The sequence below is a fragment of the Biomphalaria glabrata genome, chromosome 8 (genome assembly GCF_947242115.1).
Source record: "Biomphalaria glabrata chromosome 8, xgBioGlab47.1, whole genome shotgun sequence".
Lineage (NCBI taxonomy): Eukaryota > Metazoa > Mollusca > Gastropoda > Planorbidae > Biomphalaria > Biomphalaria glabrata.
In genome coordinates this window covers 34,343,477-34,364,715 of record NC_074718.1, presented here as the reverse complement: position 1 = coordinate 34,364,715, position 21,239 = coordinate 34,343,477, and the positions used below count along the sequence as shown (strand labels likewise).

General features: G+C 36.8%; 1 protein-coding gene across 1 annotated transcript in view; it reads right to left on the bottom strand.

Moving 5' to 3' along the window:
- LOC106052486 (gamma-aminobutyric acid receptor subunit alpha-6-like) overlaps positions 1-21,239 on the bottom strand; it is a 57,841-nt gene continuing 36,602 nt past the window's right edge. The window contains exons 5-10 of the mRNA XM_013207879.2: positions 20,893-20,975; positions 18,850-18,990; positions 5,192-5,344; positions 2,810-3,018; positions 2,367-2,494; positions 1-1,411 (exon numbers count right to left, since the gene is read on the bottom strand). Coding sequence (XP_013063333.2) covers positions 1,282-1,411; positions 2,367-2,494; positions 2,810-3,018; positions 5,192-5,344; positions 18,850-18,990; positions 20,893-20,975 — 844 coding nt within the window. The 3' untranslated portion in view covers positions 1-1,281. The remainder of the gene's footprint in view (positions 1,412-2,366; positions 2,495-2,809; positions 3,019-5,191; positions 5,345-18,849; positions 18,991-20,892; positions 20,976-21,239) is intronic.

Genomic DNA, 21,239 nt, shown 5'->3' with positions numbered 1-21,239 from the left:
ATTGACAAACTTCTTAGCAGGCTGGCCTTAGATAATTTTAGGCCCTATGCGAAGTGAATTTGGTGACCCCCAAATGAAATAGAAAAATTACAAATAAACATCGAGAAATAAATTAAACACCTGGTCTACTGCAACAATAACATTGGGCACAAGTTTCGCAATTTCTTGTTTAAAAAAATGTTAAGTTTTGTGCAAGGCCTCCACCAATTGGAGGCTCTAGGCGGCTTTCTAGTTTGCCTATGCCTAAAGCTGGCCCTGTTCTTAGTGACACAATATCAACCTTTTTGATCCAAAACTAGACATGTTCTTAAACGCCTTTGTGTTTGATAAGAAAAATAAAATTAGCATTGCATTGAACGTCCCAAAATATTTGATGTATGCATGAACACACACACACTAGAATATCAGTAATTTAATGTTGTTTTGCATGTTTAAATATTGTACAATGAGAAGCACATTGAGTACAGATATATTAATAATTAATTCATCATATTTATACAAGAATGTATTCATTTATGATCAAATTGATTCTGAATGATTAGTTACCTTGGGTGTATTATAATTACTTTGTTGTAAAGCAAATGTCACCAAACTGATCAAATAATCTAGTAGTAGACAAAGTCATTTGGTATTAAAACAAATAATGGACTAATCATACCTTGAGAAATATTACTCAATGTCCTGAAAGAATCTACCCAGACTTTGGACAAAGTATTATTGGAGGGGAAATAACTGTGATTGTAACTGTTGTGAACGGTCTTTGTCTAGTAGTACCAAACTGCTGGTAGACAACTACACTACTGTAGACGTAATATATTTTAAGTTATTTTAGTTATAAAACTTTACATAACGCAACTTCTTTTGAACACAACTTAATATAACTTTTAATACAATATAAACAAATTCAACTTGAGATAAAATGCAGTAATTATCGAAAACTTTAATAATAATGTAAAATGATAAATTGCACAAAATCGAACACGCTACAGAAAACACGTCTTTTCACTCTGACAATCTGGAGTCGTCTGTCCTACCCAAGACAGCTTACAACATTGCCACTTATCTTGCACCATTCACACTGCAAAGCCACCAACCAAATCGCTAACCTCTTCCCTCCGTCACCATAGAAACACACACACACACACACTCCATAACAACAACTCAACAAAAAATGCATTATTAGTATCGTTATGTAGACATGATTGCAATCAGTGACTTTATCCTTTCATCTCACACTGTTCAAAGACTTAAGTGTCGTATCGCACTCTCAAAATAATCTCTTTAGGACCAATACGACATCCAATAAACAATGTTGAGTCCAGAGAAGGCCGCAGGGAAGAGAACTCTAGCCACCTGATCAATCTTGCTGACGCTGTTAAGCCCCATGGCATTGCGTACGTTCTTGTTAAAACTGAAAGAAGCACAGAAAGGCAAGTTAACAAAATTAAGTGGCCAGTTCCAGCAACGCGAGATAGCATATTAAATAAACGCCATTGTGTTTGACCCTTTAAAGTAGCGGTTCTCAGCCTTTATAGTTCAACGATCATTTTCACCATTCCCCACAACAAAGCTACCCCAACCGTAAAATTATTTTCGCTTATAAGCTTAAGCAATTGTGCTTTTGCTTAAGTTATAAAATCGTAATCATATTGTAAATAAAATGTTATATTAAATCATGAAACAATATGTAATTATACTTAGTGTAATATATATTTCAGCTATAATCTATAATTCTCTCTCTATATATATAAACGCAAGGGCCCTGATGTACGGACTTATCACTAATTCTCTCACTTGCCGTGGACGAAACAAAAAATACGTAAATGAAAACAGTTACTACTTTCTGTGCGCTTATAACAACTAAGCACCTTTCACACTCGCTATTTCGATCCAACCTATTTTTTTCAACATTCGTTCCCTATAGCTGCGAAGCTGTGCTGACAATCATTTTAATAGTTCCATTCATGAGTCGCGTAAATCTAATTTTTAAAAAAAGGTCACGCATGCGCAGAGCGAAGCATTCACGCACGCGCAGAGACGAACTCTATCCAAGCCAATATTTAACTCTAGATTAGTCTAGATCTAGATCTATCTCTAACTCAAGATCTAGATCTAATTCCAAGATGATAGATCTACTTTATACTTTAACACATGAACATACAAAATTCAGTCTATTCATTTCAAATTTTAATCAAATATATGTAGGCCTACAAGCAAATGTTTTTATTAGAAAAAATAGATTGAAGTTGATTAGCTATTTTGATAGCACCATTCATAATATTTTTACATTCACGCATTCCACATTCGCTTTACTTATAAAATTATTATTTCTGTCTGTCAGTCAGTCTGTCTGTCACGTTTATTACCTTCGACTTCTTGTGCTCATAATACATCGCCACATTTTACTCAAACATGCTGTGATGGGATCCGAAGGGATTGTTTTTTTGACTTCATCATTGGTGTCACAGGGGTCAAAGGGGTCATCGTCTTCTTCCTTTAAAGAGAAAACTTTTGGTTATTTTCGTAAATATGAAGTCTTTGTGCCTAAAAACTTGAAATTGGACTGACATTCTCGTCCGTGTCTGCAAAATTGACGTTCCACTTTCTGTGCCGTGGATGAAGAAATGAAAGACAGTAAACAGAAGTATTGATGCGGAGATGAAACTGAAACTAAAAAGAATACGCAAAGATTGACCTCATCGAGTCAGCGGGCTACACATCCCACCTTTCGTGCCAGGATCAAGAAATGGAAGGGAGTGAACTGAGGCGAAGATGAAACCTAAACTAGTAAAAGTACGCAAAGACTGACCTCCTCGTCCGAGTCAGCAGGCTTGACATCCCACTCGCCTGTGCCGTACTTGGTAAAGAAATGGACGGCTGCAAACTGAAGTATGGAGGCGAAGATGAAACAAAAACACATAAAGACGTAGACGTCCAGAGCCGTGGAGTAGGCCACCCTGGGAAGGTCATTTCGACTGTCCAGCACCAGAAACGTCATGGTGAGCATTGTGGTAGAGCCTGCAAGAATAGACAATGTTTAATTATTAAGTATTCATGAGCCCTTCGGACTAAGTATTCATAAGCTCTTCAGACTAAGTATTCATGAGCTCTTTGGACCAAGTATTCATGAGCTCTTTGGACCAAGTATTCATGAGCTCTTTGGACCAAGTATTCATGAGCTCTTTGGACCAAGTATTCATGAGCTCTTTGGACCAAGTATTCATGAGCTCTTTGGACCAAGTATTCATGAGCTCTTTGGACCAAGTATTCATGAGCTCTTTGGACCAAGTATTCATGAGCTCTTTGGACCAAGTATTCATAAGCTCTTTGGACCAAGTATTCATGAGCTCTTTGGACCAAGTATTCATAAGCTCTTCGACCAAGTATTCATGAGCTCTTTGGACCAAGTATTCATGAGCTCTTTGGACCAAGTATTCATGAGCTCTTTGGACCAAGTATTCATGAGCTCTTTGGACCAAGTATTCATGAGCTCTTTGGACCAAGTATTCATAAGCTCTTTGGACCAAGTATTCATGAGCTCTTTGAACTAATTGTTCATGTACTGAGAGTTCTTCAACCGTGTCTCATTATTGCTTTTAAAAGTCTTTATCTGTTTAGACAAGAACTTCTGTTAAATTAAAAATTCTTTTAACAGTATAGGAAAAAAAAATATACAAGACAAATGTCTTTATTCCTTTTAAGTCATTTCCGAATAATGCTTGTTTGGGAATATTCATTGATGCCATTGTTGCAACGTCAAGCGTCAGGTGGTCAAAATAAATACGAGCAGCTTTACTTTAACTATTCAATATCTAATATACAATGGCAGGGCCGGATTTGGGAGAAGACAGGCGGAGCTACAGCCCCGGGAAATCCACAAGAGAGGGGCCTCCACAATAGAGATTTGAAAAAAAAAATATGCAGCAGCTTTTACGTTTTTTATTTATTTTTTGTTGTTGCATAAATTATTTTATGCACAATTTTACTGGCAATACTTTAAATCTCAAAGTTGGCAAAACTGTCTTGGTTAAGCAGTGTCCGCTTGTAGCGTGCATGTAATTTATAAATGCACCTACAGGTTTACGGCAGTTCGTCAACCCAGGGCTTTACCCTCCACAAACTCAAAAATGTAATTCTGTTTGTCTAAAATATGCCGTGCTAAGAGTTATACCCGATGAGAAAATAGCCAAACTGCAACGTATTAGTCCGAATAGTCCTTAGAAAAACAAGACGAGATTCTGCTGCTACGCTCTTGCGCACGTTCCATTGGCTTCCCGTGAAAGCGAGAATCGATTACAAGGTCGCCACACTTTGTCATCAGTGTATATATAACAATGAGATGCCCTTGTAACCTTAGCGAACTGATTACTCCATATGTCCCCCAGAGAGCCCTCGCTCAATAGACTCAACGCTTCTAGTGGTGCCACGTTTCTCCCTCAAAAGCTACGGTCTGCGGGCTTTTTCAGTGCACGAACAAAAGGTTCGGAACTCACTCCCCGTTGATCTCAGACAGACAACATGCTTTCAAGAAATAACATTAAGACCTACCTGTTTAAAACTTTTTTAGATTAGTTTGTAATTTTAGCTCTTGTGTTTGTGTTTGTGTTTGTAATGTTATTACAGCGCCGTGAGCCTACATTTTGTTTGTTAACAGCGCTTTATAGATAAAATTATTATTATTATTAAATGAAATATTTTTTAAAGAATGAAAATGAGATTAAATTTACATGTTTACAGTTTGCTCATGACAGAGATTGTCAATTTTAAACACATTTTTATCTCTTTTATCGATCCTCCATCTCTTGATATGTTTGACCCTAGGTATTTAACTAGTCAATTTATTCTAATGTTTGGCCATTTAACTGTAAGCAATATCTCCACCACAAACTAGTATTTTGCTCTTTTTTTTTTCTGCACTGATTTTCATGCCAACTGCTCTAGCTGAAGCATTCAGTTTTGAAGTAAGATCTTGTACCTGGTCAGCATTTTCTCTAATGAGGTTTATAAATCCGAGGTTCAACATAGGCCGTCCTTTTATTGTCAAACTTGAAGTAAATTCAATAAGAACCTATTTTACTTTAATACTTTAATATTTTTTAACGATCACTTGACTTAATAACAGTCAACTTTTGGTTTGTGTTTTTTCGTGAATGATTAAGTTAAGACAAAGACACACAAAGGCAACTATTACCAAGTGAGATTCTGTCAGACGTTGCTTCCCTGTTGATCCAGAAGGAGACCCAAGACAGGACAACCAGGAGACAGCAGGGGAGATAAACTTGGATCAGAAAGTATCCTGTGTGTCGCCGGAAGTCAAAATATACTGTAAGAATGGAATGATGCGCTGAGGATGGGAAAAACAAATTTAGCTAAAATAAATGTTTAGCCTCTCTTGAGTATTATATCCAGTAAGATAGTTTCTATACAAGAGGTATGGGGGAGGGCTAAAGAACTCAGTGGGTTTAAAAAAGTATCATCTTATCTCTGTCCGTGGACTCATTTGATGCATAGGCCGCCAACCTTTTTTTTTTTTTCTGGGGCGTCTCTCCTACTGCCCCTACGTCATGACAATCGGCTTGGCATCTGTACCCAAATCACAACACCCTCTAGTCTATTGCTGGACCATCCTCTCTTTCGCTTTTCTTGACTGGGAGGTGGGAGTCCACGTGATGGTTTGTCTTGTGATGTTGGACGCAGACTTGAGAATGGCCAATGTTTCCAACGGATATCTTCTTCAATGGGCTACTGCTTTGTTCATTTGTATTCCCTATTGTATTTACCTGATCCGCCCAATCACCATACATTGCGTCTAAAAGCCGCCACTGCAATTGGAAGTTGGAAATACTATTCGCGTAGACTTAAGATTAAATAAGAGCCTGCTATACATAACATTGAATAATTGTACTTCAACACGACCAAATGACACATCGGATAAGAAGATCTATGACGTAAAGGCTTCTAATTAAACAACACAACACATTTAGGTCAGGTCTACGTAAACATCTTTTATTGCCTCCCCTCCGGGAGAATATCCAGTGGGTTTAAATACAGATGACCTATTTCCACCGTTTACCTGCTCCACCCACTCTCATGTAACGAGAAAGCAAATCATTTTTTTATACAGTCGTATTGACTTAACATAAAAGCAAAACTTTTTCAGACCTTGCTATCTATTGAGTAGATGATGCAAAGCTCATCTGATTCTATGGTCGATGGTTCACAAAGGTATCGTGTGGCCAGCACAACGATCAGCCGCCTTCTGCCTGTCTTCGCCAAGATTCGAACTCGATCTCTTGGCAAGGAAGCCAAGCGCTAAAGCCCCCCCCCCCCCCAACTCCTCCCCATTTTGGACTTCAGCTTCAAGCTACATGACGTTGGAGACTTACTGATACTGGTACGCGTGTGAAACTTCAAGTACAAAAAAAAACATATCGAAGATTCAATTTGCTCAATAGAATAGAGAAGAACACCATACACGCCAATAGATGAACTCACAAAGCTGTTACAGCACAACAAGGGTTAGAGAAAGAAAATAAAAACACGCGCACACACACACACACACACAGACACACTCAAACACGCGCACACACACACACACACAAATATATATATATATAATAGGGCTATACCTGGAGACAAGACCTGGTTATATGTTCACTATGTCATTAACCAGTCATGTAGACAGGGCGCCCACAGGAAAAAAGGGGGGGGGGCGGTCAAGTTGCCACATATGGTACAAAGTCGTAGCATCAACTTTCTAGTTACGGAGAATATTATAGAAAAGAACTGCATCCATCCCTTATTGGACTCATATCAAAGTAATATGAAGTACACAGTAAATACTTTAAAAAATTAAATAAACATGTGAACCAAAAATTTACTGTAAACTTTGCAAACTTTCTCCGTGCTTCGTACGGTCGATCAAAGCAAAACAAGGGCTGTACGTACAAAGTGGGCCGTCAATTCCTGATAAGCCTCTGGGCTAGTCTACATCACCATTAACTTATCTTTACAACTGCACTTCAGTGGAAGTACTTCTTGTTCAGTTCCTACTTAGAAGTTAATTAATTTTATGGTGCTAAAAATTGGCAATGCAGAATACATGGGTGGGGGGGGGGAGGGGCTGCATGTGCACCACCTTGCACCCTTCTGCGGGCGCCCATGGTCCTCACGTAGACAACACCTGGTTATATAAATACTATGTAATCTGTCAATAAAGCACACGATACCTGGTTATAGGTTCACTGTGTAATCTGCCAATGACGTAGAACAGTGTTTCCTAAAGTGGGGTACGGGCAGAGTTTGAAGTGGGTACGCGTTGCGATTCATTAACTATGCTTCTCCTTCTCATTGATGCATATGTAATTTATAATAAAACATTAATTCATATTTCTACGAACAATATTATTTTTCGTTTATTATTTCTGATAATTATTTTTTCCCCTTTGGGCGAGGGGTACTCAGTGCTACGTTTATGAAATACTGAGGTGTGAGGGTCTTGAAATGGGAATTAGGTTGTCAAAGTATATAAAAAGAATTTAATGAAAGAAGTGAACATGGCAGCTAATTTGTCTTTAAAAATAAATGTTTTTTTAAAGCATCAATTTAAAATGTAAAAAAAAAAAATCCTTCAGTCTTGCAATCCCTGATGAAGGTCAATGTCTGAATGATATTAATTAAAGGAAGTTCAATCAGAGCGCTTTGTCCGCATCCCTGATTTGGTCTGTGTGAGAGCGTCTCTGAGTCCACCCAGCTCTAGTGGGTAGGCCTACCTTAATTTCGTTGGGAAAGTTGGGAAAAGTAACGGCAGTTGGTCATAGTGCTGGCCCCATGACAGTATCGTTAACCGTGGGCCACAGAAACAGATGACCTTTATATCATCTGCCCAATAGATTGCAAGGTCTGAAAGGTGTACATTGCATTACTGGTTACTTTAAGCTAGTTATAGAAAACGCTACGCTATAGAGCAAGACTACGTTATAGATTCAGCTACATATAGGAAAAGCTACGACATAGAAAAACAAGATTACAAAGAGAGTTTGTGTTATTATACAAACTCACGTCCATGTGTAAAGAACATTCAATAAGATTTCAATTAATCAAAAGCAGTGGCGTTGATTTTCATTTGAAAACAAACTTTGAAAATATATCAAGCATGTTTCTATACTCTTTGTTGTAACAGAAAAAGAAATCACTGCTTCACACAAATAAGTTGTAGAAAACTAAAGTAAAACATCCATAGCTTGTTTTCAAATATTGTGGAACTACTCAGGAAAACTCGACCATTGGTGGGGGGTGGGGTTCACAAATGACTTAAACCATTGCGCCAGGGTGGGGGGGGGGCTCACATAGGACTAAAACCATTGCGCCTGGTAGGGGGCCTCACATAGGACTAAAACCATTGCGCCTGGAAGGGGGCCTCACATAGGACTAAAACCATTGCGCCTGGTGGGGGGCCTCACATAGGACTAAAATCATTGAGCCTGGTGGGGGGCCTCACGTAGGATTAAAACCATATCTAACTATAGCAGAGCAATAGGGCTCTATGTCTAATATCCCAGCTCCAAGTGTCTACTTTTTGCACACACCGAACAACTTGCCGTCCATGAATGGTATCTTTGATTCAAATTAGAGTTAGAATATGGATCAGTCAGTACAATGTTAACATTAACGATATAGAATTTATTTACTTAACAAGAAGAAGTAACAAAAACTGATAATAATACTTTTTTTCCCCATGCATTTACTTTGAGATTAATTCATGTGTAGGCTTATTTGTTAAGTATTCCAGTAAGGCGAGGAACCCCTAATTAAGCCTCGCAAAACACTAGGGTTCCGCGGAACACAGGTAAGGAAACACTGCCCTAGAAATATCAGAAACTATAAACTACCACGTATCAATAACCGCAATCTTATCTTTCTCAAAACGAGATGTAGCCTAACATTTTAAAGTAATTAACTGTGATCTCATTCAGTGGAGGACACTTGGCATTTCCCGCGATCCAGCTTGTCGTCTGCCTGAACATTGCTTGAATGAACTACAACATTTTTTTTACACAGTTTATTTCGACTCACTCCGTCTGCCTGTCTGGTAGAAATTTTACAGCCGTTATTTCTACCCGTCCCATTCTCAAATAAAGTTGAAACTTTACACAGATGTTCGTTGTACTTAACAAATTAAATCAATTTAAAAAAAAAAATTACTAATTAATTAATTATTTTTGATGTAGAAAAAGGGAAATAAATCTTACATCATTAAGATAAACGACTGTAAATGTGCAGTTCTTCCCATTATATAAGCTTTGTTTTTAGAAAAAGGACACTTCCTATTTGAAAACCTAACTGAGAGTAATGCAGCTCATTGCTATGTATATTTAATTAAAGAAAACAAAATATTTATAGATATGTATTATTTATCGGGCAGGGCCTGCCTTAGGCATAGGCAAATTAGGCAGCCGCCTAGGGCCTCCAATTGGTTGGGGGCCTCACATAGGACTAAAAGCATTGCGAAACTATAGCAGAGCAATAGGTCTCTACGTCTACTAGTCTAGTCTCTACTTTTTGCATACACCGAACAACTTGCCGTCCATGAATTGAATTTCTTGAAGCTTGGTCTGTCCGTCAACCTAAACAAACGGAGGTCATGCTCCAAAAGTCCCCAATGGGAACTAATCCAGATCCATAAATCAATATGAATGGACATCTCCTTAATGTTGTTGACCACTTGACCTACCTGGGCAGCACAGTGTCCAACGATGCATCACTGTCCTGAGAAATAGACAACCGTTACTCAAAGGCCAATGGAGCTTTTGGTCGCCACAGACTGAGAGTATGGCGGAATAGGTCTCTTCACCTAGCAACAAAAATCAATGTTTATAAAGCAGTGGTTCTCACTACACTCTTGTATGGCTCTGAGACGTGGGTTTAAGGCATTTAAGGCTCCTCTAACGCTTCCATCAAAGGTGCATTTGCTTCATGTTGGCCAAAAGCAGCACTAGTACGCGCAGCATGAATACTATGTCATCTGCCAATGAAGCAGACTATACCTGGTTATATGTTCACTATGTCATCTGCGCGGTGGATGAGCGGTAAAGCACTTGGCTTTAGAACTTGGTCCCGGGTTCGAAACCTGGTGAAGACTGGGATTTTTAATTTCGGAATCTTTGGGCGCCCCCTACCCCCCGTAAGCGCTGTAAAAATCAACTCAGGCGCCATTTCGCCCTAACTGGCATAGAGGAAAGAAGCTTCTGAAAGAGACAGAGTTTCGGGACAAACATTTGAGACCCAAAGAAAAGCCATTATTGAAGACAGGCGCAGAAGACGGAACGAAAGCTTCAATAGTCCGCTTCATTTGCAAGAAATACCGGAATATTTGCAGGTCACAACTAGGTTTGAGTAGTTACATAGAGCTACGCTAATGCATCAAACATGAATACTGTCAATAAATAAATAAAATATTGTAGTGCGTCTTACATCTAGTTTTTCATTTAATTTTTATATTTTTAAAGCCATATAAGAACAGTTGCGTCAATACAGCTTGCTATTTTTTTTACCCTAATAGTTCAACATCAAACATGATATATAATTTTCCCTAAACTAAACATTGGGTTCAATAGAGATCAAAAATAAGAACAATAATACGACAATTATTTGCGTCTGTATTAACTTGTTATCTGCCCTTGTACATGGAAAGGACAACATGTTTTTTTAAAGGGAAGGTTCAAAAAGGGATTTTTTTTGAAACATTGAAAACAAAAAATGTATATGTGCATGGACTGGTAATCCAAGAAAGAAATACAGAATAAGTTAACTGAATTATGAGTTCTCTTTGGAGGGTACATATGTATAAATGACAAGTATAAAACAGCGAAATATATGTTATAAGTATCGTGTCGTATCATTCAGTTTTACTGTACATTTCGAGCTGACCTTCTGGTATCTATTACTACATTCTAATTCAGCGTTTTGCATTCTTTTATTATATTTTCCATTTTTAGTTTTTCATTTCCAGTTATGTCACGCAGTTAATGCACCAAGTGCTCCCAGTGCTTTAATATCTAATGTAGACATCAACTGTAGTTCAATGTCAAATGTATGATTACTACATCTAGTTCAAAGTTCATAATGATAGTAATTCATTAGATAAGAAAACAAAAAAAAAAAAAAGTAGTGTGCACAATTTACGTTTCTCTTTATTCTTTTTCAATTTTCTCTCTTGCCTTTTACGGTCATTTCGTTAAAGACAACAATACATTATTGTCATATGCCTTCTTTTTTCTTTAATTTATGAATATTTTTTTTTACAAATTTAAACTAACATGAAAAAAAAGGGGGTGGGTTGCACAGGCGTAATTCCGGCCCAGTTTATACCTTCCAATGCCACAGTCAGATAGGCGTATTTCCGGCCCAGTTTATACCTTCCAATGCCACAGTCAGATAGGCGTATTTCCGGCCCAGTTTATACCTTCCAATGCCACAGTCAGATACTTGTAATAAAAAACATGTCCTCACAACGGTTTGTCAATCTCTTATTTATGTGCCATTTTATTTCACCAGTCATTCAAATGTGTTTAATAGCTTTCATACTGATTTCTGTATTCTCTATTGGCAAGAGATTGTTTTATCATGAAGGCCACTCCCGATTGTCTGAGCTCATCAGGGCCTCTTCCAGACCAGTATAGGGTGTAGCCAGCCCCCCCCCCCCTTTTCAGTCAACGACCCTTGGCTCGCCAAGCGTGTCTCACTAAAGACAGCTATGTCTACATCTAGCCGAGCCAACTCTAATGCCCCCAGTGCAGACTTCCGTTGCTGTATTTTGTAGATATTTTTGGGAGACATGCTTCTTTTATAGGATGACTCGTCTTTTTGAGGCTTCATGCCTCTTTTTGGTTATTCCAGCCTCATACTGGACCTACCGCCGATATTTATTGTTTCCTATTTTGTAGATAGTTATTTTTTTAATTCAGTATTTTTGTAGTTACATCACTAACACAACACAAGGGACAACACAACAAAGTGACGAAGACTTTTGAGGGCGCAGTCGTTCTATTTGAATGTCTATAATCTCCACTTCATATTTAATTATGCCAACATGAAATACCCTACGATCTGGGCTTCTCCAGAGACAAAAGTTTTGATTTAAATTGTAGAGTGGATATTGTGAGGTCCACCTACTTTTCACTTTCAGATTATTTATAGGAGGGAACAAACAATATTTTGTTTTCGTTATAATTGTATATACTTAAAGAAAATTAAATATAGTTTTTCAAGTTAATGTATATATTTAAAAAAATAATTGTAAAATACACCAAAATCGATGCCCCAAACCAAGCTAATTTTTTTTATAAATTATATCTTAAAACTCTTAATATTATTTTCCCAAACAAAACATGAGAAGAACAGACTTGAATCACAGAACAGTGAAAGAATCATAATTCGCGTCTGACTATAAGTTATCTACACATGCAAAGGTGTTTTTTTAAGCTAAAGAATTTTACATTGAGAGACATGGAAAGGTGTTTTTTTAAGCTAAAGAATTTTACATTGAGAGACTAGACTGGGTGATTCTAGAGAAAACACAAGGCTAATAAATTATGAGTTGTTTTTTATGGGACACACATACCTGAGTGAGAAAAAAAAAAAGAAAGAAACATTTTTGTAAAGTTTCGGATCTAGATGTAGGCCTAATCACTATTAGATTTACGTAAAACTATAAGCAACTAAAAATTTACTCAGCTGCACGGTAATTCGGCTGACTATGCCATGTTGGCTCTTGAACTAGATAAGTCTCAAACCGAATTTACATTTATTATCTTTACACTATCCCTTGTAAAATTATAACGTTCAAACTAGAGTTTTCCCCAAGTGGCCAACGAGCTAGTAATTCTTTTCACAGCGATATCTATCAACTGTTGAATTTCTAGGAAAATCGTTGGAGTCGTTTTTGAGATTAGCGTCCAGGTTTCTGGTTTCTGAAGTTCTGACTTGAATAGAGGTATTGTAAAAAAAAATGATTGTACACGCCTATGTATGTGAGTATTTGATTAAGTGTGTACGTGTCTGTGCGCGTGCGTGTTGAGAGGGCCCGCCAAGAGGTAGGCAAACAATCTGTGTACGAAGGAAACACCTATTATCGTCTCTAACGCCAAGCTGACCATAGAAAAAAAAGGGGGGGGGGGAGAGAATCCTGGAGCAGACGAAAGCCCCTTCAGCTGACCACTTGTCGAAAACTGTGAACTGAAGAAGAAGACTTATTACTGATGTGAATAGCACTGCCACAGTTCTTCCTTCTTCCTCTAGTCAACATCCATGTCCTTCTTTCGCCTGTGTTTGTCTCTATAAACTTAAGTCACTAGTTAGCATTCTTAAGGCTTTCGGAATGTCCTTGCGTTGGTATAAGTATTTTCCCTTTCTAAGAGCATTATTTTTTTAAATTCCTTTTTGTTAAAGGGAGGTTATTTGTGGAGAGGACGTGGAGGAATATAAAGACAGGTTTACGTTAAGTCACTTGTTACAAACTACAACATCTAGTTCACTTCTTTAAAAGCTTATATCAACGCACTCTGACTGTCTGTCTGGTAAAAAAGTTTAAACACACCCAATCTCGGATCAAGCTAAAATTGTGTACAATTATTTCTTTTAGCTGACAAAGCAAGAATCAATAAGAAAATTAACCAATTAATTGATTAACTATTAAAAGTTAAGTTCCCCTTTCAGAACTTGCAATCTATAGGACAGATGATGTTTCTTTGGCCAACGGTTAACGAGCAGGGTGTCATATGGCCAGAACAACGGCCAACCGTCTTTACTTTCCCCAACTTAAGTCAGGTACCCGTTAGAGTTGGTTGGACTGGCCCTAAAAATCAAAAATTCAATATCCCAGTCTTCACTGAGATTTGAACCAAGGACCCCAGGTTCGGAAGCCAAGCGCTTAACCACTCAGGCACCACACCCCTTAATTAACTATTAGTAATTAATGTTTATGTTTGGAATCAACAAGGGAAAAATTGTACATGACTAAAGTGGTGGTATAAGTTGAATTAGCCCCCTTTTATACGTCGCCGCTTTAAAGTTTGAAGCTAACAATAGTTAAAACCTTCTATTTTCATAAGCGATTCGATGGCCCTCTAGTTAATGTGTTAGCTAGAGAATGCTTGAGCCCTCCTGTTTTAGTTCAGGTATTCCACTTTTTTTTTTTAAATAAATGCATTTAAAAAGCGATCATGTAACATTTACACAGATCTCCCCTCCTTCCTTAACCCATCTCTTTTTTCCAACTGACAAATAGGGTAATAGCGTATTGATTAGCATGAAAACGCGCTAAACAAAAACAATTAGTAAAAATATTTCTAATCACACAGATTTATTATTTTTAGTCTAGATCTATTACAAAAGTGACTGATCCAAATCAATTCAGACAACTACACTTAAGATAAGCTTTGTTTTTTAAAAGCATTTTTTATGATTTTTTATTTTGTTTCCCTTATCTATTGGGAGGGTGGAAGCTTGGCTTTCGAACGCGATGGATCACAGGTCGAATCTCGGCGAAGACTTATATTGAATGTCGAGATTTTTAGGACGCCCTGTATCCACCCAACTCTAAAGGAAAGTAAAGGCGGTTGACCGTTGTGCTGGCCACATGACACCCTCGTTTATATCATCTGCCCAACAGATCGCAAGGTCTGAAAAGTAATAATTAACCTGCATGACTAGATAGACCTAGGGACACGCGTAGGACGTAATCATTTTTTTTCTTCAAAGTAACGTCTGTACTTTATAAGATGATATAGGCATTTTTTTCAAAGTATTTTTATATTTTGGTATATACACCTACGTGAGTCTGATGTACAGATTTGTACTGGTGCAATTTAGGCCCAGTACTATCTTATATATTAAGCACAATGTAAAGCGTATGTATGTATGTATGTATGTATGTATGTATGTATGTATGTATGTATGTATGTATGTATGTATGTATGTATGTATGTATGTATGTATGTATGTATGTATGTATGTATGTGTTTCTATGTATGTATGTATGTGTGTCCCGCATAGAAATCAAAACCGTTTGACCAATCTTGGGGGGCTAAATTTTTTTTTTTTTACATTTCTAAATTAAAGAGCGAAACACTTAGACAGATCGGGTAAACCCGGCCCGCAACCCGCGGGTCATATTCGGCTAGTACCATATATTCACTATTGTTTATCAATCTCATTCTCGCCATGTTATTTCACTGCCTCCTTCGGCCATGCTTCTCACAATACAACAATAGAAATACTAAAGCATTTTAAATTTCTTTCGACTTGTGTGAATCTCAGATTAAGTGCTATTGGTTAGCTCGGTAGGTGGTTAATGTTTCAATTAATGTTTATTTTTCAGAATTTAATATCAAAGAAGATGTAGGCCCTACATCTTCTTTGAAAAAAATTTGTGAACATAGAACACTAGAGTTTGATTTTCGTAAAAGTTATTAATATTTAATAATAATTAAATGAAGTTTATAAAGTTAACTTATATATTTTTAAAGCAATTTTAAATTGCACAAGAACTCATGTCACATGTCCAACTGCTTGGTCTGTCACGAAGAAACCTACATCAAAATTAATAGTTTATTTTCTTCAATAAAACATTGTTCTACACACAGCACGGAGCAGCGATAAAATAATTATTGGAGACTGGTGTGAATAGTTATTCGCCCTTGTAGGTGAAATACTTTATGGTTTGAGCTAGGGCCTAAATTGATTTTTACAAAAGCCTATATGGACTCACTCTGTCTATCTGTCTGTCTGTCTGTCTGGTAAAAAAGTTTGCACACGTTATTTCTACGACACTAATCTCGGATCACGATGAAATTTTTCACAATTATTTCTTTTACATGACAACACAAGAATCAATAAAAAAAAAAGGTAAATAATTAGTTTATTAACAAATGGTAATTAATTATTTTGTTTGGTATCTCGAACAAGGTAAAGAAATTGCGCTTGGCTGAAGTGGTGGTATAAGCTGAGTTAGTCCCCTTTATAGGTCGCCGCCCTATATTGAAACAAACAATGTTATGCAATCTTCCGCAGACATAAGTACCTCGCTAGCACGTCTGCCCTAGGAAACTTGAGCCATGAGTTCGAATTAAGGTCGTTCCCTTTTTTTTTTTAATGCTTTTAAAAGCCAATGACAGTGAAATCCACCCAGATATCCCTTTCTCCCCCCCCCCCCCCATTCCCCAAATGGTCCAGATAAGTGATAGGATCATAGCGCATTGAAAAAACTAAAAGCATGAAATTGCGCTCAACAAAAACGATTGGTAATACTATTTCTAATCGCACAGATTTATTGTTTTCGGTCTAGATCTATAACAAATTTAATGACATGACTGATCCAAACCAATTGATACAATTACACTTCGTCTAAACTTTTTTTTTAGTATTTTTGTTGTTTGCTTTTCGTGTTACGAAATTTGACAAACATGTCACTTAAACCTGACTGACCATCTCAGAAAGAAACTCACAGGTAAAATGTATTACGACTTATATTTAAAGGGACGCGCACACAAAAAGAAGTATAAATTTAAAAAGTATAATAGGTATAATGTATGTACAGTATAATCAGTAACGTGTCGGTCATTTTTACGAAAGGAGACTAGCTACTATTTGTTTTATGTGGTCTGTCCGTCCGTCCCGTTTAGTGCTCTTAAACTAGAAAAGATGTTGAGAATCCGACATCATATTTTAAAGCATTCAAAATTCTGATGCACTGACTACTTTTTTTCTTTTCTGAAAGCGAAAAATTTAATTTTTAAAATCAACTATGCCAACAGTTGTTTTTTTTTATAACAATACAAAATTTTTACTATTAATAGTAAAAAAACAACAACACCAGAGACTATTTAGCAAGGAATGGAACTGTTTGGCATATGTTTAACATATTTATGCAAAAGATTATATATTTTTTTTGTAGAAAAAAATGTTGTTTTTTTTAATTTTTATTACTAAATTAAGTATTTTCTGTTATACTAGCTACTAACAAAAAAATGTTTAATTTCTTTTTAAAACATACACAAATATATTTAGTACCTATGGAAGTCGAATGTAATTTAGAATAGCAATTAATAAGTAGTGATCAATGTTTCACACATGAAGTGTAAGTGGCAATTCAAAAATAGGCGTTTATAAGGATGAATACTTTGTTGAGGCTTTCAATGAGAGATTGGCCCTTTACAAGACAATTAAGTCAATTAGATAATCATTCAATAACATCAGTTAGGCCAGGTTCACATTCAACTATATCTTCATAACTATCAGTTCATTGAATACATATGAATATTAACAATGTAATAATAATAGCATCAATAAATCTCGGTATCTTGCGGTATCAAGTCGTTAGTTAAACAAACAATACAACATTTTTGTCAACAAATTCATTACAAGCACGACTCTTCTATTGGATCGACGGAGATAGGGTTGTAGTGGTTGGTTAATGTTGATAGTTTGTAGTTCATAGTTTCTGATATTCTTTCTGAAAATATTGAAACCTGCCTTTTTACCTGCCTGAGCGGGCCACTTCGGGGACGGTTTTGAGTTTTGTGTTTCAACACAAACTGTCTTTGTAACCTTGTCATTCTTCATTTCTTATTTATATCTTTCTATTCTAGTGTTAGCATTATTACAGTTGAAGTTTCTTTTTGTTGCTATTTCATTTCTAGCTCTGTTTCTCAGTGAAGGCAACAACCGCTGCAATGGTAAGTGTAAGTGTCAGCTGTCAAATGTCAAATCACTCACATCTAGTTCAAGTGACAAATGTAATAAGCTAAACGATAACTCATAAAACGTAATAAGTATGAAAAATAAGATAAAAAATTGTGTACAGCCTATCCGTTTCAATTTCTTTATTTTTCTTTTTATAATCCTGAACCACTCATCTCCACGGGTCCACTAGAGAGATTAGACCAGAGCGCACTGAACATGCTTATAGCATGACAGTAGTTCATTACAACAAATTGTATTTTAACGTGAGCATAAAATATGTATGCGAGTATTTGAATATATGTGTGTATGTGCCTGTTGACACGAGCCGATACTGTGACCTAATTCGACCAGTTTCTAGAAGCCCAGCTCAAGTCAGAGATGACCAGAGTAAACAAATTATAGTCATCCAATCAGAGAAAGAGGTTAAGGGAAAAAATAGCATACGTCAGCTACTAGAAGGTCACAGTTAATAAAAATAATTAGGGGAGAAGTTTCCATGATTCTGGAAAGTACGATTGAGAAGAGTATAAATTAGGGGAAAGTTAGTCGGGGTCCTAGCATTGTAACGATCTTTGCTTAGTCTGGTGTTAGAATGAGTTTAAACATTTGCGGGTCCATTAGTTGAAGTTATACTAGATGAAGTTGTTGTTGTATCAATAACAAGTTATATCAGTTAAAGTTAGTCTAAGAAAGTTTTATTTTATACAGATATTTTAGTAAAGTTATGGAATTGAGAAGTTACTTCTATGTGTAATTTGAAGAAGTTTATTAAAGAAGTTCAAAGAGAACACAAATGTTCCTTTAGTGTGTTATCAAATTATTCATATAATCTCCAGCGTGTGATGATTCTGTTCGATCAATAATTAATATAAGAAGCATTATCAAGAAATAAATTAATAGAAATCGTCCCACCTGTGAGTGTGTGAGGACCAGCTAAGATGGAGAAGAATACATCTACATAAAAAGACAAACCGTTACTTAACCCTTTAAGTGCTGATCTTTTTTACAACAGTGCATACAAAATGGAATTGCATTTCTAGTGTTTAGTGGCTTAACGACCACTCGCATCTAAAGGGTTAAATAGGAAAAGAATGTAAGTGCACATACTGCCTTTAAATAGTTTGGTTATATTGCAGGCCGGCATTCCTTTCAGGTCGAACTGTGACAGGCGCATGTCGCTGGATGCCACAGCCGCTAGATCATTGCCGTAGTGCCACTCGTATATGACGTCTTCCACCGGGTAGCCAACTGTGGAGAACAAGATACACCTCTGACATCTGATGCATTTTCTGTCATTCATAGGAAATATTCGCATTCGTGGGAAAAGCGCATGCAATCTTTGAACCCTAACCCAGTCCCGCCCTTTTTTCTTCTCCATCAGCTTGTGCTATCTATAAGCTCGCTTGATTAGATTCTGTCGGGATTTTTCTCTAGCTCTCTCTCTCTCTCTCCGCCTCTCTCTTCCTCTCTCTATCTTGTTGTGATATTAAGATCGTGCTTTAATACATAAATCAATGAACACCGTGCTATAACAAGGGGAATTCATGTGCACTTCTTGAAGTGGCTTTTAATGTGCATTTCCTTAAGTCACTTTTCATGTGCACTAAGTCCAGGCACTTTTCATGTGCACCAATATCAGTCATTTTGACATTTTCTGAGGAATGTATTCAATTGCTGGACAGAATTGTTAGAATGACTGATTTATCCTTCTTTAGAAACCCGCGTGGGAATAGACGTATTCTAGTCTCAGGTTACAATTGAGAAAATGAAGTTCTCACCATTGGGAAAATGTTTGTTCCCAATAGACAAAAATGTTGAATGAAAGGCAGAAAGATTGGATCATAATTTGTTGGTCTACTTCTAAACCGGTTTACTTTCAGATTAAAAACTTCATGGATCGATGTTCGACTAATATATATATTATTATATATAAATTTTTGTCGTGAGAAAATTTCTTTTTGATTCCCTGCAAACAATTTTCTTTATACTTAAAATGCGTTCGATTTGGAATAGTCCAAAAGACAACGTAGAAATAGGCTTGTGAAGAAAAAAAATCACCATTCTTGTTTTTTTTTTTTTATTGTTGCTATGTATACAATGCCCTCTTAAATACCATACAGGCCTGCGTTTGTGTATTCAATAGATTATTTTACAAAAGTAAACACATTGAGTGCTGTGATCGCTTCAAATTTCATTCACCCGTATGTTATGTTATATTTATTTAACCAGCTGTTTACTTTTCAAAAACATCGTGAAAGACTTTTGAAAGTAATTTGCTAGAAGGGGACCTAACACAATGATAAGAGGCAGGGCTTTAAGAAGGCATTGATAACGTTAACAAAGAGAGCAGGATTCATAAACCTGTTGCTAGGCTTACACCCACTACATAAACCTGTTGCTAGGCTTACACCCACTACAGAAACCTGTTGCTAGGCTTACACCCACTACACAAACTTGTTGCTAGACTTATACCCACTACATAAACCTGTTGCTAGTCTTACACCCACTACATAAACCTGTTGCTAGGCTTACACCCACTACATAAACCTGTTGCTAGTCTTACACCCACTACATAAACTTGTTGCTAGGCTTACACCCACTACATAAACCTGTTGCTAGGCTTACACCCACTACATAAACTTGTTGCTAGACTTACACCCACTACATAAACCTGTTGCTAGACTTACACCCACTACATAAACCTGTTGCTAGACTTACACCCACTACATAAACTTGTTGCTAGGCTTACACCCACTACATAAGCTTGTTGCTAGACTTACACCCACTACATAAACTTGTTGCTAGACTTACACCCACTACATAAACTTGTTGCTACACTTACACCCACTACATAAACTTGTTGCTACACTTACACCCACTACATCAACTTGTTGCTAGACTTACACCCACTACATAAACTTGTTGCTACACTTACACCCACTACATAAACTTGTTGCTACACTTACACCCACTACATCAACTTGTTGCTACACTTACACCCACTACATAAACTTGTTGCTACACTTACACCCACTACATAAACTTGTTGCTACACTTACACCCACTACATAAACTTGTTGCTACACTTACACCCACTACATAAACTTGTTGCTACACTTACACCCACTACATAAACTTGTTGCTACTTACAGCTGGCTATGTGTAAAGGACATTTTTGTGTATCCATGGGGAACTTCTCCAGGTGCATTGGGCAGCTGGCCTTTATTGTTAGCCTGAGAATAGAGGAAGTATAAAAAAAAAAGAAGGAAAAACACAAAATAAATGAAACAATTAAGTATTACGTTTAATCATAAACCTTTCTCAAAATTGAAATTATCCTAAACCTCTATTAAAAATATAGTTATCCTAAACCTCTATTAAAATTCTAGTTATCCTAAGCCTCTATTAAAAAGTATAGTTATCCAAAACACCCGAACCTTTATTAAAAATCTAGCTGTCGTAATTCTCTATTTAGGTCTAGTTATCCTATACATGGG